Source organism: Vicugna pacos, chromosome 12 (assembly GCF_048564905.1).
Source record: "Vicugna pacos chromosome 12, VicPac4, whole genome shotgun sequence".
NCBI lineage: Eukaryota > Metazoa > Chordata > Mammalia > Artiodactyla > Camelidae > Vicugna > Vicugna pacos.
This window is the reverse complement of record NC_132998.1, coordinates 8,795,594-8,811,058: the sequence shown is the minus strand read 5'-3', so window position 1 is coordinate 8,811,058 and position 15,465 is coordinate 8,795,594. Positions and strand designations below refer to the sequence as shown.

The 15,465-nt window shown below is 37.4% G+C and overlaps 1 protein-coding gene and 1 long non-coding RNA gene across 3 annotated transcripts in view; one reads left to right on the top strand and one right to left on the bottom strand.

The window, feature by feature from the left end:
- LOC140700097 (uncharacterized) overlaps nt 1–15,465 on the bottom strand; it is a 45,913-nt gene that overhangs the window by 14,096 nt on the left and 16,352 nt on the right. The window lies entirely within an intron of this gene.
- On the top strand, nt 6,528–9,298 carry LOC102532008 (olfactory receptor 9K2-like). The gene is made up of 2 exons (XM_006203107.2): nt 6,528–6,609; nt 8,276–9,298. Exon 2 carries the CDS (start codon nt 8,285–8,287, stop codon nt 9,224–9,226), a length of 942 nt encoding a protein of 313 aa, XP_006203169.3. The 5' UTR covers nt 6,528–6,609; nt 8,276–8,284; the 3' UTR covers nt 9,227–9,298.

Sequence of the window (15,465 nt, the reverse complement as noted above, 5' to 3'; positions counted from 1 at the left end):
AGCATTGCACAGACCAATCCAAATGTTGGAAGGAATCTGGGGAAATTGAAAATCAACACAGAATGCTTTCAAAGGTGTTAAATTAAGCTCTCTCCTATTTTCCTTTAACTGCCATAAACACTTTCCTTGGTAAAAAATTTTTTATGGGTTCACAGGCCTCTGTACGAAAACTAGTGCCTAATTTATCTCATTATGTGTGGGATCAGGATTCCATCAGAAGAAGCCAATGTCTGACCAGCTTTTCACTGGCTTTTATTCAGAAAGTATTTTCTTTTTCAATGATAAATGGATTATTTATGAAACATTGTCACATTCCAGGAGTCTGAAGATTGTGTTCTGCATCACATATAAGTTGTTACTTTGACGGGACTTTGAAACTGTACTTAAAAATCCACCTGGAGAAGTCTTTCAACAGTGATATGGTCTTGAGAAGCTGAAGATTGCATCAGACATCTCAAACACTCTTAACTTGTTTGTACTGCATTGCCTTATTGTCCCTGGTTGTAAGTTTTTAGACATGGACGAATATTGATTGTCCCATGACATCATGTGCTGCATTTTGTCTTTAAATTTAATGTATTTTTAATGTTTACCTAATGTTTAGCGTATTGATGCAGAACCTTGGTGAGGGCATTTATAATATTTTCTATTGCCAGAATGCCAAGATTCTCTGACTCAGATGATTGCAAATGATAAGTCAAAAACTTGGAAAAGTTAAAATTACCAAATTAAACATCTGTGGACAAGGACCCAGAGCTTGCTCCATTTGTTTTCCTTTAAGACAGTTTTAGTGTATTATAAGATTGAAATTGTTGTGGTGATTAGAGGAGCTGAACTGAGTAGATGTTGCAAAAATGTTGACATTTGAATTGATATTGGACTGTTATTCTTACTCTTGTGCAGTGAGTATGTGATGTCACCTTGCCCTATCCCATAATGCCAGTGTAAGTCAGAAAATCAATAAAAACATTTGGGTGTGTATCTGCCATTATCTTAGTGATCTCAGGGAGGACACAGCTGCTTACTGCTGAGGGAGAGGGAGGGATGGGAGAGGGAAAGGATGGGATAAGAAAAGAGCAAGGAATCCTGCAACTGAAAGCAACGTGACAAAAGAATCCATCTCAATGTCATTTCTTAATTATTCTAATTTTATAAAAAAAAAAGGACAACCCCTCCAAAATACTTGAACCAAAGACTGATTTTCATATTTCTTAGTTTTACAGAATATGACTTCTAGATTTTTAAAATAGCTTCTTCTTCCCTTATCAACTTTTAAACAATCATTCATTTATTCACATCGTTTGACACTGATGATCAGTATCAGTTTCCTCAACTGAATATCTTACAGTTAGGTTTCTTTTGTGGAAACTTACATAAATAAACTTTGGATGACTTAACCAAAAGATACTCAGATCTATACATTTTGTTTTGCTCTGGCTGCACATATACGATGGGAAGGCTGCAGAGGGTGAGTCCCTAGGCAACATTCCAGGAAGTCAGAAAGTGAAAAACAGACAAGGAACTTTCAAATAGGATACAAACTACTGGAAATATTTACTTCAAGAAATTTCAGGCTCTTTGTCCCTCTGATGGATAGTTCTGAGACAGGATCTAAATAGCCCCAAAAGTCCACAAAAATGTTTGGGTATATAGTTTTCTTCAGTGTTTGGTCACCCTAAAATCAGTCAACAAAACATTCAAAGAAGGCATATCGGAAGCATTTTAGTTCACGTCTTACTCAAGAGTGTCCAGCCTTCTTTTCATCCCAGTGACTCTGTGAGAACCAACTCAGGTCTAAGAACTGGGAGATGGGGCATAATCTGAATCATGGTGGCTCAAGTCAGGTCTCTGTTGATTAGATCTTACTTATCTATCTACTCATCCATCCATCTATCTACCTGTCTATCTATCTCTCTATCTTTATCTCAGTCTCTCAGAAGGGTGTCCACTTATTCCTAGACACCTCATAATTAAATAACTGTAGGTGGGGACCACCAAACCATACCCACCCATTTGGACTAATAAGCTAAAGCTGCTACTATCATGTTTACCAAATCTTCCTTTGCTCTCTCAGTCAGATGCCACAATATCAACACTCTCACACACCAATTCTCACTGAATCAGGAAGGCCATTTTAATTTTAATCAAACATCTTTAGTGAGAAGCATCACAACTGCTTGGAAAGTTGCTCAATGTTTGCTCTGTCGCTGGTGAAGGAAAGATTTTGTGACATCTCAGGGGCACTTAACCAGGATATATGAGACCACAACATCCATGGTTACCACTCCTTAGCACTACAGTCTCCTAAACATATTGTATTTATTTTTTCTACAATTTTCCCAGTGTTTCTAGTGTCTCAGCTTCCTTTTGGGAGAGCCAGTATTCATTAATGAATTGCATTTGTGAACCCAACCATCAGACTTCTAGATATGTGACTTAGCACGTAATTTTCAAGTCTTTGATAAGTAAGAATTCTGCCCAATATCTCCCTCCCCCTCAAGTAAAAGAGCCCTACAAACTCATTCACACCAAAATACTTCACTTTTTGCCAATAAGTACCCACAAAATACTCAAAATATTAAGCCAGTCTTCCACAAATTCTGCATCTGCATTGGAGCAGTATTTATGTCTCAGCATGCTGGGTTCTGGTGCCAGTAACTGAGCTTATAAAATGAAAGTAAGGAGTGGGATGAAAGGGGAATTATGAATTTTTCTTTCAAGGAAACATCCCCAGGCAAAGGAGTAGCAGCATCTTAAACTGAGCAGGGAATGGCCCCAACAGGGAGGTTTACTTCCTTATGCAAATGTGACTGAGGGAGAGTTTCAAAAATATCACAATTTTGAAATGTTTTAAGTAATGTTACACATCCAGGAATCCTGAGTTAATTTTATGAGAGATATTGGAGGAATGAATCAACATATCTGTATGCTCAGCAAACCAAAAGCTGACACGCTGGTTTAGTTTTCTGCAATTTCATTTCCGCACCTATAAAATATAAGAGATTACCTTGTTATGGTGACAGAAATTCCCTAAAGATGAGAACTTAAGAATCTGAGCTCAATTTTTGCTATAACTTATCTGAAGCACTCACGGTATGTTGCAGCCTCTGAATTAACCATGCTATAATGATATTTCAAAAGGGTGACTGTATTGGTCCATTAGACTCTTGCTTTCAGTGGGTATAAGTTTCCATTTAATCATGGGATAAGTTAGTAGATAATTTTGTCACAAATTATGTGAACATCTAGGTTTTATCGCCAACATAAAAGGAAGTTTCTTTTTCTTATATCATATTTTTGGCCATGCAAGCCATTCCCAAACCCTAGTTTTCCCTCAAGCAATGTCATCCATGCACTCGCTGGTACTGATTTTGGATACTTGTTTAAAGTTTTGGGTGCAAGAACAGAACTCAGTTAAGTAACCTAGGCAAAAGTTATTAGAAGGGTAAGGGTATTAGTTGACACACAGAATTTATAGGAAAGCAGAAGTTTCAGATTTAACACAGGGTAAGACCAAATATACTGCAGGGAATGAAGAAGTAGGCCAGACAAAGATGCTCTAGCAGAGAACGCATTTGAGAAGAATGTCACAGGTACTCGGTTTATTTTTAACCCAGGTTTTTTTTTATGTTGAATTGCATGAGTTCTTTATATATTTTGGAGTATTAACCCCTTGTTGAATGTATCGTTTGCAAAATCTCCTATTCAGTAGGTGGTCTTTTGCTTTTGTTTATGGTTACCTTCACTGTGCAAAAGCTTTTTAGTTTGATGTAGTCCCATTTGTTTATTTTTGCTTTTCTTTCTCTTGCCTGAGGAGACATGTCCAGAAAGTATTGCTAAGACTGAGGTCAGAGTGTATAGCCTGTTTTTCTCTAGTAGGTTTAAGATTTTCATGCCTTACATTTCAGTGTTTAACCCATTTGCAATTCATTTTTGTACCTGGTGTCAAAAAGTAGTCCACTTTGATTCTATTGCATGTAGCTGTCCAGTTTTCCCAACACCATTGATTGAAAAGGCTGTCTTTTCTCACATTGAATATTCTTGGTCCCTTTGCTGTAGATTAATTGCCCATATCAGTGTGGATTCATTCCTGGGCGCACTATTCTCTTCCTTTGATTTACATGTCTGTTTTTGTGCCAGTACCATACTGTTTTGCTTACTGTAGCTTTGTAGAATAGTCTGAAGCCAGTGAGTGTGACACCTCCAGCTCTATTCTTTCTTAAAATTGTTTTGGCTATTCAGGATCTTTTGTGTTTTGATACGATTTTTAAAATTATTTTTTGCACTTCCATGAAAAATGCCACTGGTGGTATAAAATGGATTGCATTGAATGTATAGATTGCCTTGGGTAGTACGGTCATTTTCACAATATTAATTCCTCCAGTCCATGAATATGGAATATCTTTCCATCTGTTTGTATTGTCTTCAATTTCTTTCATCATTATCTTACAGTTTTCTGAGTACAAGTTTTATTCCTAGGTGTTCCATTCTTTTTGATGTGATTATAAATGGGATTGCTTCCTCAATTTCTCTTTCTGATAATTCATTGTTAGTGTATAGAAACACAACAGATTTCTGTATATAATTCTATATTCTGAACTTTACCAAATTCATATGAGTTCTAGTAGTTTTATGGTTGCATCTGTAGGATACTATAGTATTATGTCATCTGCAAAACAGTGAGTTTTAGTTTTTCTTTCATAATGAGATTATTGCTCCAAGTACAATGGGTTACAGTCGGAATGCCAACCACCACGATAAAACCTAGTAACCCACTCAGTATTTTTTTCTTTGCTGCCTGAGACACCGGACTTTGCTGAATTAGTATACTCACTACCCAACAAAGGGGTGATTTTACTGGGAAACACAGCAGTTGCTCCTGCCTCCTGGGCATACATCTCACTGAACCACAGGTAAACAAAATACTTTGTATTCTTTTGGGTAACCAATACCGGTTAGCAAGATTAGAAAGGAGTCAGGGAGGGGTATCACAGTCACTCAGGGAATTTTCCAGGATGCCTCCTAATACTAATATTGATGAGAAACAACAATTCAACACAACAAGACTGCAAGGGCTCATATCCTTCCTCAGTGAAGGTTTGCATCACCCCACCAGGTACACAGCTTTTGGATACTGCAGTTACTGTTGAGACCAAGGAGAATGTGGAAAGAAAATACTAACTATTGCCTTCAGTAGGTTGCTCAGATGAGGACTTTATGAACCACCATTATTTTCTTCCTTTTTACCCATACTCCTTCCCTTATTATGTTATATAAGATCATTTATGGCAGTTAGTTTAAGGGTTTAATTTATATCATACACAGATTGGGATTTTTTTTTGACTGATACAGAACAGTTTAAACAACTATCTTGAAGTGACTGTTGGGAAATTATTAACTTAAAGCATGACACCTAGATCAGTATCTTTGAATCAAGTGAAGTTACAAAGTAAACCTATCTTTAGATCTAGTCAGTCACTATTTACCTTCTACATAACTAATCAGAGAGCACTGGCTGGGCTTTTCACCACCTTAGTCATACTATTGTACTGTTTATTATCAATTATTATTGATACAATGTATCTAAAGAAGAAATATGGAGAGTTTTGAGTGAAAATGAAATGAACTTCATGGCTGGGAACAAAATTTTCCTATGTTGTATTTCATAATATAATATTTCCTTTCATGCTATTTCTCTTTGCCTACCCCAAACTTTGCTGTAATGATAAACTGAAATGTCCTTTTTCAGTGAAGAAATCGAGATTGAAGGAAATTTTTGGTCTCACCGCAAAGATTCTCACAACAAGCAGGAAAAAACTCTTGTATGTATTTTGACTCCTATTAGTCTTAGGAACCTTTCACCCCATTTCTTTGTTTCTTTTCTTCTTTTCTCTTTAAATCTAGAGTCTCTGTGTTCCTCGTGGACCTTGGCTCTGGAGAACCTTAATAACTAATTTGTGCTTCCTTCTCTCTCAGGAGGACTATCTCCCAGAAGGTGAGGGAAACCTCAGTGCTGCAATTACCTGAAAAAGTTACACTGTTTTGCCAAAACCATCATGAACAACGGCTGCCAATACTTTGGCAGATTAACAGAGGTTCTAGACGGCTCAGTCTCTACTTAGAGATCAAGACAATCCATCTTCCTTCTAAAAAGCATTCAAGCACCCAAGATTGCAAGAGAGAATGTCCTGCAGATGAATCCTTCAGGTTCACTTTACTGAAATACAGAATATAATTCCTGGAAATATCTCAGTGTTAGCAGAGCATCATTTGGAAAATTCACTTGTCTCTCTTCTACAAAGGACTATAACATTTTCCAATATCAACTGCTAAAGGAAAGGAAATAGTTTAAATAGAGTAAAAGGAAAAATAAGTCAGTTTTCTACATGGGAAGAATAGAAAACTGGGATAATAAATATGGATTTGGATATTTGAGGAGGAGGGGTTCATTTTATTTTGACATAATGACTTTTCAGTACTCATAGTGTAACACAGTCATTAATTAACTTTAAATTTACCCTTTCTAGAATTCAAACAGTAACAAGACAAAAACATCAGAATTCTGCTTCTTCCTTTTACAGAATCTGACAAATTACCAAACAATATAAGGTAAGAATAAACTTCAAAACATGTGAGTTTTTGACAAATACTCAATCACAAACTGACTATTTGTTTATTGGCTACTCTGGGAAAAACCCTCCCTTTTCCAGGTATAAATATTTTCACTTATAAACTTATTAACATTAGAATGAGTCTGATAAGACTAAATCTCAGAAATTAAAACAATTTATTTCCTTTCCCCCTAGGTAAGATTAAAGGAGTATAAATGAAATGTATTATTTTTCAAAAAACACTTCACAACTACTGAGTGTTTCTTTTCTCTGCCTAAATACCTTACGGTTCCTCAGATCCTAAGTATGATCTAATTAAAATCTAGCTCCTTTATACTATAATTATTTGCATACTTAATTTTTGGTGGAGCTGGTGAGTAACAAAAATGTAAGAAGAAGACATTGTGTCATTTCCCTGGAATCATTTTTTTCTCAGGTAAAATATTGCACTTTTCTCAGCTTCTTTATCAAAGGTGGTAAGTATTGTGCAGTGCTTAAGAGCATGGGTTCTAGAACCAGGTGTCTTGGCTTCAGATTCCACTTCTGACACTAATAGGTGGCTTTCAGCATCTTCATTTCTCTGTACCTCATCTTCCTCACCTTAAACTGGGGAATATAAACATATCCACCTCACATTATTGTTGTATGTATTAAATGAGCTATTATGAGCACATGTAGAAAAGTGGCATATAAAGGTGCCACATAATGTTTGCTATTATCATTACTGTCTAGGTGGAGCTGTGCATATAGAGCCCTAAGGGGAGAGACAGAGTGACAATGAGGTCAAACTCATAGTTGAGGTGTCCGGTAGATGAACTAGTGATGGCTGTGAAAGTTATATCCAGGGTATATAAGAACGCAATCAACAATTTCTTCATATGTATCTTTTGTCCAGTATCCATTTCTAAGGTAATTCTTCTATCTAGAGAATGTGTAAGTCTTATTCTTAAAAATATATGTGTTATCTTAAAAAAAATCTATGAACTGTTGATTGAGGAAATGCAGGGAAGCTGTATTTATAAAAGGGCTTTGGAGGCTCATCTGGAGAAATCCTACCATGCAAGTGCTAATAATTTTTGTTTGTTTGTGTACAACTTTTTCTTTATGAGTATAAACTTACATCAAAATTCAAAGTTTCATTTATCCACAAAAATAACTGCACTTTTTAAGTAGTTTTAAAATTCTGTTACTTCCTTTATATCTGCTGGTACTCTAAATTAAACCCTCCAAGCTAAGTTTCCCTGAACTAGACTACTGAAGCCCCAAGTATCTCCAAACCCAGACATTGAAATTGCTTCCAAAATGTCATGTTTAAAATATTTGTTCTCTTTTCCAGTCACTGCTTCCTGACATTGAATTTATTGCATAAATCATGAGTTGGAAGGTACGCAGAAGTAATACTTGAAAATGTGAAAGATATTTGGGTGAAAAGGCATTGCATTCAACTATGAGGAAAAAGACCTAATCCTACCACTTGTATGAAATAGGGTATAATGAAACTAACCAATTGGAACTTGCTTAAATTTAACTCATGGAAATATTTAAGGTTAAAATAAACAATGCATATAGAATAGCTTTGTAAATCCTAATACTGTAAGAAATTATCTGTAGCTAGGATGCAAGCCAAGCATTCATTTGTTTATTTTGCCTGTCTGTATCAGCAGGTTTCTGCCATGGGTGACAGGGGAACAAGCAATCACTCAGAAGTGACTGACTTCATTCTTGTAGGCTTCAGGGTCCGCCCAGAGCTCCACATTCTCCTCTTCCTGCTATTTCTGCTGGTCTACGCCATGGTGCTCCTAGGGAATGTTGGCATGATGGCCATTATCATGACTGATCCCCGGCTGAACACACCAATGTACTTCTTCCTAGGCAACCTCTCCTTCATTGATCTCGTCTACTCATCTGTCATTGCACCCAAAGCTTTGGTCAACTTCTGGTCTCAGAGCAAGTCCATCTCCTTTGCAGGCTGTGTGACCCAGCTCTTTCTTTTTGCCCTCTTCATTGTGACTGAGGGGTTTCTCCTGGCAGCCATGGCTTATGACCGCTTCATTGCCATCTGCAACCCACTCCTCTACTCTGTCCAGATGTCACCACATTTCTGTGCTCAGTTGGTGGCTGGCTCCTATTTCTGTGGCTGCATCAGCTCAGTTCTGGAGACAAGCATGACATTTACTTTATCTTTTTGTGCTTCTCGGGCCATTGACCACTTCTACTGTGATGTTCGCCCACTTCAGAGAATATCTTGTTCAGACCTCTTCATCTATAAAATGATTTCTTTCTTCTTATCTGGCATCATTATCTTGCCTACCATCATCGTTATTATTGTTTCTTATTTGTGTATCGTGTCCACAGTTCTAAAAATACGCTCCACCGAGGGACGTAAGAAAGCCTTCTCCACTTGCAGCTCTCACCTGGGAGTCGTCAGTGTGCTGTATGGTGCTGTCTTTTTTATGTATCTCACTCCTGACAGATTTCCTGAGCTGAGTAAAGTGGCCTCCTTAGGTTACACCCTAGTCACTCCCATGTTGAATCCTTTGATTTACTCTCTGAGAAACAAAGATGTCAAAGAGGCTATAAACAAACTTTTAGAGAAGGAAAGTACTATTCAGTGATTATTATTACTCTTCCATTAATGATGTTGTGGCTGTTTATTCTGTACTCCTTCTGGCCATCAAGGAAACTTAGCTCAAGAGAGCCTCTACTGCATGAAGTACTAATTGACTAAAGGAATTCCACAGTGATTTTCCTGGTGGTTTTAACCAAAAGAGCAGTGGCCATAATGGTTTTAAGGAAAGGGTGTCTCTCTCTGCCACAGGATGTAACTGCTGACTATAACACCCTATAAGTTGATGGTGGTCCCTGTGTTTTTAGATGAATACCCCAAGGACATTCCATTTCTTTTCATATACAAAAAAGAAAAAGGGAATTTGATAACTGGGTTGGCCAAGAGCAGGTGGGCTCATCAAATTCTTTTTTAAGGCCTTGAAAGCTATGTTGTCTACTTCTTAACCATGAAATTGGGTCTGCATTGTTACTGTGGAGAAAATACTGCAACAAAAGATACCTGGGATGTAATATGTGAAGAAGTACCACTGGACACAGAACAAATAAAAGATGTCAAAGGGCCATTTAATTCACTTGGTGGGTTACTTTGATAACTACTGTCAAATTCTAGAATTGTTTTCCTTTTTTGGAATTAGCCATCTCAGCATGCTATTTCTCTAAGAAACCTCAGCCTAGTAAATGGGTGGGAGAGGGAACTAAGGAGAAAAGAGTGAGTACCTCTCAGAGGGCCTAAACAAAGGGAATAGGTTCAGAGACAGGAACCTCCTGAGGTTCATTAGAGATCCCACTGTTTGAACTGTTTTAGTTTTCAGAGGAAGGGACCACTTTATAGTAGTGGGGCTGAACACTGAGAGTCTGGTTCTGGAGTCAGTTAGGACCAGAAGAGATTCATCTCCATCTAGAGAAATGTTTCTCCGAGTCATTTAAGAGGGAGAACTGGGGAGAGTTACTGTAGAGCCTAGGAGCCCCAGCATGGAGAATTGGGAGGAAAGGCTGGTTAGAGGCCTGAAGGTACCTAACACACTTAAATTTGTAACAAAATCTTTTCCAGTGTCTGGCTCTTTGCAATAACAGTGGAAACTAGCCACTAGTTTAGGATGGAGCCTGAAATAAAGAAGACGAGGAAGAAGAGCTGAGGCTTTGGGAGTCGTTTTATCTGTCTTTAATCACTTGTTGGCCTCAGTTAATCTTAAAATCTTACTTGGCAGAGAGGCAATTTTAGACTCCTGATGACATTGGGAAGCCTCCAAATACCAATTCCACCCAGTTCTGAAAAATTTTTGAGCTATTGTAGTTCAATTTGCTTTTAAGGAATTTAAGTTTGGGGATTTCAGAAGTGTCCCACAATGGTCACTGATATTTTAAATTGCCTTTGAGTAATCAGTCCACTTGGTTAGAAATGTGTATGAAGGAGGACTACTGTCTCTAGACATAAAATGGGCCAGAGCCCAAGTGGGGAGGCACCCTCAAAATCCTTAGATAACTGACATCCCACCTCCTAGAGGTTTTTCTTCTAGAGTAAGGAACAATTTTCAAACAACTCAAACAGTTTACGGACAAATCACTCAGTTCAAATAGCTTACAAGCCAATCCTATCCAATGCAAAGGAAACATCTTGGTCCTAGAGCAGTCAGGACAAAGGCTTTTTTAGCCACTTTCTAGAGAATGGCCCTCCCTCTCAAAAGAATAGACTAAAGGCTGAAAACCCCAGCACTGTTTCAGAGAACAATTTAAAAAACCCTGTTCCTGAAAGAATGGGTTGCAGGTTAGCCACCTTAGGAGAAGCAGCCCCTTTTCTGCAGGGAACTGGCTGAAGGCTAGCCAGTTTCAGTGGAACAGTCTGATCTCAAATCATACCAAAGTGCCAAATGAGCACTAGCCTAAAGAATAACGCCTTGACCAGAAAGACAAAAATCTTTAAACAGATCCAAACATAGCCTGGAGAGCTTTAAATGCAGAGGGTACAAGCTTGGGTACAGGAGAAAGACTCCAGGGTTGGTGAGAAAAGCAGTGAGCAACAATGGGCTCAAATATGGGTGCTGTACTTGTTAGCTCACCAGCCCCAGAACTGCCAGGAGTTTTCTCTGGTCCCTGTACTGCCTACCAAAATGTGGACCTGAAACAGGCACACTGTCAACTATTTCTCCGACAAATACGGGTTTATTTGGGAGTAACTGAGAATAGCAATTCAGGGTTGCAACCATGGTGAGACAAATGCCTGAATGGCAAGGAAAGGAGAACTTTTTTAAAGAGAGGGATGTACCTCTATTAAAAAAAAAAAAAAGGATGGGGACAGAAGGGTCAGGGGCAATATGAACAAAGGGCCCCTGGCTTTCCAATGGCTGAGTCTTTGATGTTAAAGAAGAGGAGTTCTTTCTTCTTCCTGTTGGGCACTGCTTTTGTTGTAGGGTGTGAGAGCTCCCTCTTTTGATCTTCCAACTCTACTTGATCAAGGGTTCTGCTTATTACTTTTTTATAATTACTGTTGAATTTTCTCCTGAATCAAGTATTTTATACGTGTTATATCAAGAGAAAGTAATAATAAGAAGTAAACAGTAAGCAATCTTTATTATATACATTAACATGGGAAATTGCACATTGTGTCAGGCATTGTGCAGTACACTGAGGCCCTGGATCCTAATATAAAGAACCAAAATGAGAGGTAGAGCTATGCAAACATTTTTGAGCAATTGTTACCTCAATTGGATCTTCATAATTTTTTTCTATGTTAGTTATTTAAGAAATATTTAACGAAAGTATAGAAACTAGGCAGTCATCAAACTGGAGTGTGATCTGAAATTTACTTACTACGCCTCTGAATATTTATATAATTAATTTTATTTACTAGCTGTGTAATATGTTCTGACCCTGTGGCAGGCTCACGTATAAACGATTTGATTCTTCGGAGAGCTTACAATTTAATGTGAGGATGACATCCTCAGAAAGACAATTAAAATCCAGAGATGCGTATGCAAACAATAAACATAAAGACTGTAAGTTACCTGAGAGTGGATGGTTGGAAACTGGGGAAAGTCTTTAGGGCTATGTGGAAAACACATTTAAAGGGAATAAAATTGGAGTCAAGGACCTGCTGTTTCAGTTTATGTTATTGATGAGGTTTGAAGTGTGTTGCTGTAAATGAGAAAAGGCTAATTTGAAAACTGTAGGTAAAATGCACAGAACATATTAACTGATTAGTATGTGAGGAGTGTACCAAAGGAGGTATGTCTCATCATATCTGAATTTGAATGCTGTGTGTGGTGATGAACACATAAAAAGTAAAGGAGCTCTCAGTAAACTAGGAATGGAGCTGAATTTCCTTAATGTGAAAAATAACATCTACCAAGAACCCAGAGCTAAGATCATATTTAATGAGAAACTAGATGTTTTCTTGCTAAGATTAGGAACAAGGCAAGGATGCCCCCAATACAACACCTTTTCAACATCCAAATGTAAGTATTAGTTAATTCAATAGACAAGAAAAGGAAATAAATTATGTATTATGAACTATGTCTTCCCAAACTCGTACTTTGAAGTCCTAACCCCAGTACTATAGTATATGACTATATAGTTGACCCTTGAACAAGTGTCTTATTTTGGGGGGAAAAATGTCATAGAGGATATTTATTAGTAAGGATGAGAAGCAAAGACCAGGATTTAAGGCAGGAATGGGTAGGCTCACTCTACTGTTTTGTGCAAATGCATTTAGGTTTATGATCAGGATTGCCTTTATCCATAAAACTACTAACCCCTAGGTCTTCAACGGAAAAGATAAACTCCACTTGCCAGTCTTTTGTTTGTACAGCAAGAAGGCCTAGACAAGTACTCTTTTTTCTGGATTGGTTCCATGGATGCTTCCTCTCTGAAGTCAGGAAGTACCTTGCCACTAAGGGTCTGCCTTTGAAAGTTCTTTGACATTGGACAACACCCTTGGGCACCTAGAACCACAGGACTTAAACACCAAAGGTGTCTACTTGCCCCCAAACACTGTGACTCTAATTCAGCCTCTAGATCACTGGATCATAAGTAAGGCTCATCACACACAGTGCTCTATGGAAAGGATTGTCAATCCTATGGAGGAGAACTCCAATAGAGGGAACATCGTGAATTTATGGAAGGATTATACCATTGAAGATGCCATGGTTGTTATAGAAAAAGCTGTGGAAGCCATCAAGCCCAAACAGTAAATTCCTGCTGGAGAAAACTGTCCAGAAGTTGTGCATGATTTATGACAGAGCCAATCAAGGAAATCATGAAAGATACTGAGGATATGGCAGTGCGGTGGGTAGAGGGTTTCAAGATATGGATCTTGGAGAAATTTAAGAGCTAATAAACACCACACCAGAGGAATCAACAGAAGGTGATTTGATGGACATGAGTGCTTCCGAGCCAGTGCCAGATGATGAGGAAGAAGACATAGAGAAGCAGTGCCAGAAGACAAATGCACATTAGACAGTCTGGCAGAAGGGCTCCAATGATTTAAGATGGCTTTTGACTTCCTTTGTGACACGACTACTTCTATTATACAGGCACTGAAACTAAAGCAAATGGGGCAAGAAGGACTGGTACTATAATGTATAGAAACATTTTTAGAGAAATAAAAAAACAAAGAAGTCAGACAGAAATTACAATGTATTTCTGTAAAATTACACTGAATGTGCCTGTCTCTCGTGCCTCCCTTCCACCTCCCCCACCTCCTCCATCTCTGCTACCCGTGAGACAGCAAGACCAACCCCTCCTCTTCCCCTTCCTCCTAAGCCTATTCAACATGAAGACAGAGGATGAAGACCTTTATGGTAATCCATTTCACTTAATGAATAACAATCACCATGCTGTACAGTTAATAAATTTGTCTGTTGTGTTTGTGCGTCTTTCTATAAACCTCAAATAAGTGTACAGCGAGAACTATGTACTGTATGAGATATTTTTATATCATCATCATCACCATCATGGACATTTCAGAGGAAACCAAATGTGCTGGTACCTTGTTCTTGGACTTCCAGTCTCCAGAAATGAGAGAGAATAAATTTTCTGTTTAAGCAACCCCATTTATGGTATTTTTTAATGGAATCCTTAGTAAACTAATACAAAAAGGTATACAGAATGCGAAAGAAAAAAGAGCTGTCTTTGTTTACAAATGACGATTGTCTATGTGTAAAATCTGAAATAATTGACAAAACACTAACAGATTATAAGGAGGTTGCAGGATATATGGTTAATATACAAAAGCCAATCACTTTCCATACAGCAGCAATGAGCTAGTACAATATAAATTTAAAAACATAGTAACATTTATATTAGCACCCTCCAAAGTCAAATCTTAGGAATAAATCTCATAAAATATGCACAAGATCTATAGGTGGAAAACTCTAATGGAGGAAACCACAGAAAGACCTAAAAAATGGAGAGAGATTCTATGTTCATGTAGAGAAAGACTCAGTATTGTCAAGAAGTCACTTCTTCCCAACTTGATGTATACATTCAATGCAATCCCAATCCAAATCCCAGCAAGTTATCTTGTGGATTTTGGAAAACTTTAGATATTGAGTCTACAGTTCATACGGAAAGGCAAAAGACTCAGAATAGCCAGCAAAATATTGAGGGAGAAGAACAGAATCAGAGAACTGACACCACACCCTTTCAAGACTGATTATACAGTAATCAAGACACTGCTGTATTGGTGAAAGAATTTTTTTAAAAGTTCACTCGAACACAATAGAGAGATTAGGTACAGATTTTTTTTAGATCTAAGGATTTGCCTTTTAGAGCAATGGCTGGGAAGTATCTTTTATTTTTCCTAAATGAAGGTTTAATTTTCACCTACAAAATAGAAAGCTAGACCAGGAAATAGAAAATTTATTATTTACTTATTTAAAACAATCATGTATTTATTGCTTACAATAAAACAATATTTATTATTATTAATAAACTAATTTATTTAGATACTTCTTATATAAAAATCTGAAAGTTACAAGTAGGCTAAAATTTTTATTGTAATTGTTGTCAGTGTAGCAGCAGCTGATGAGGATTCAACACCATGAACACTATCATTTAAATTAAGAAAACTTTAATAATTATGACACTACAATCAGCTACAATTATAAATTGAATGGGATGTCACTAGTTGAGTTTGAAGAGCTTTCTTCTGTGCCTAATGTTTTAGATAAGGATATTATTCCGGTCTGGCCGATGATATTATTAGGAAAAAAGTAATACCCAAATAAAATAATTAGCTAGATATTATTTAAATGATTCTGTACATAATTTGTAATGCAACTTTGATTAT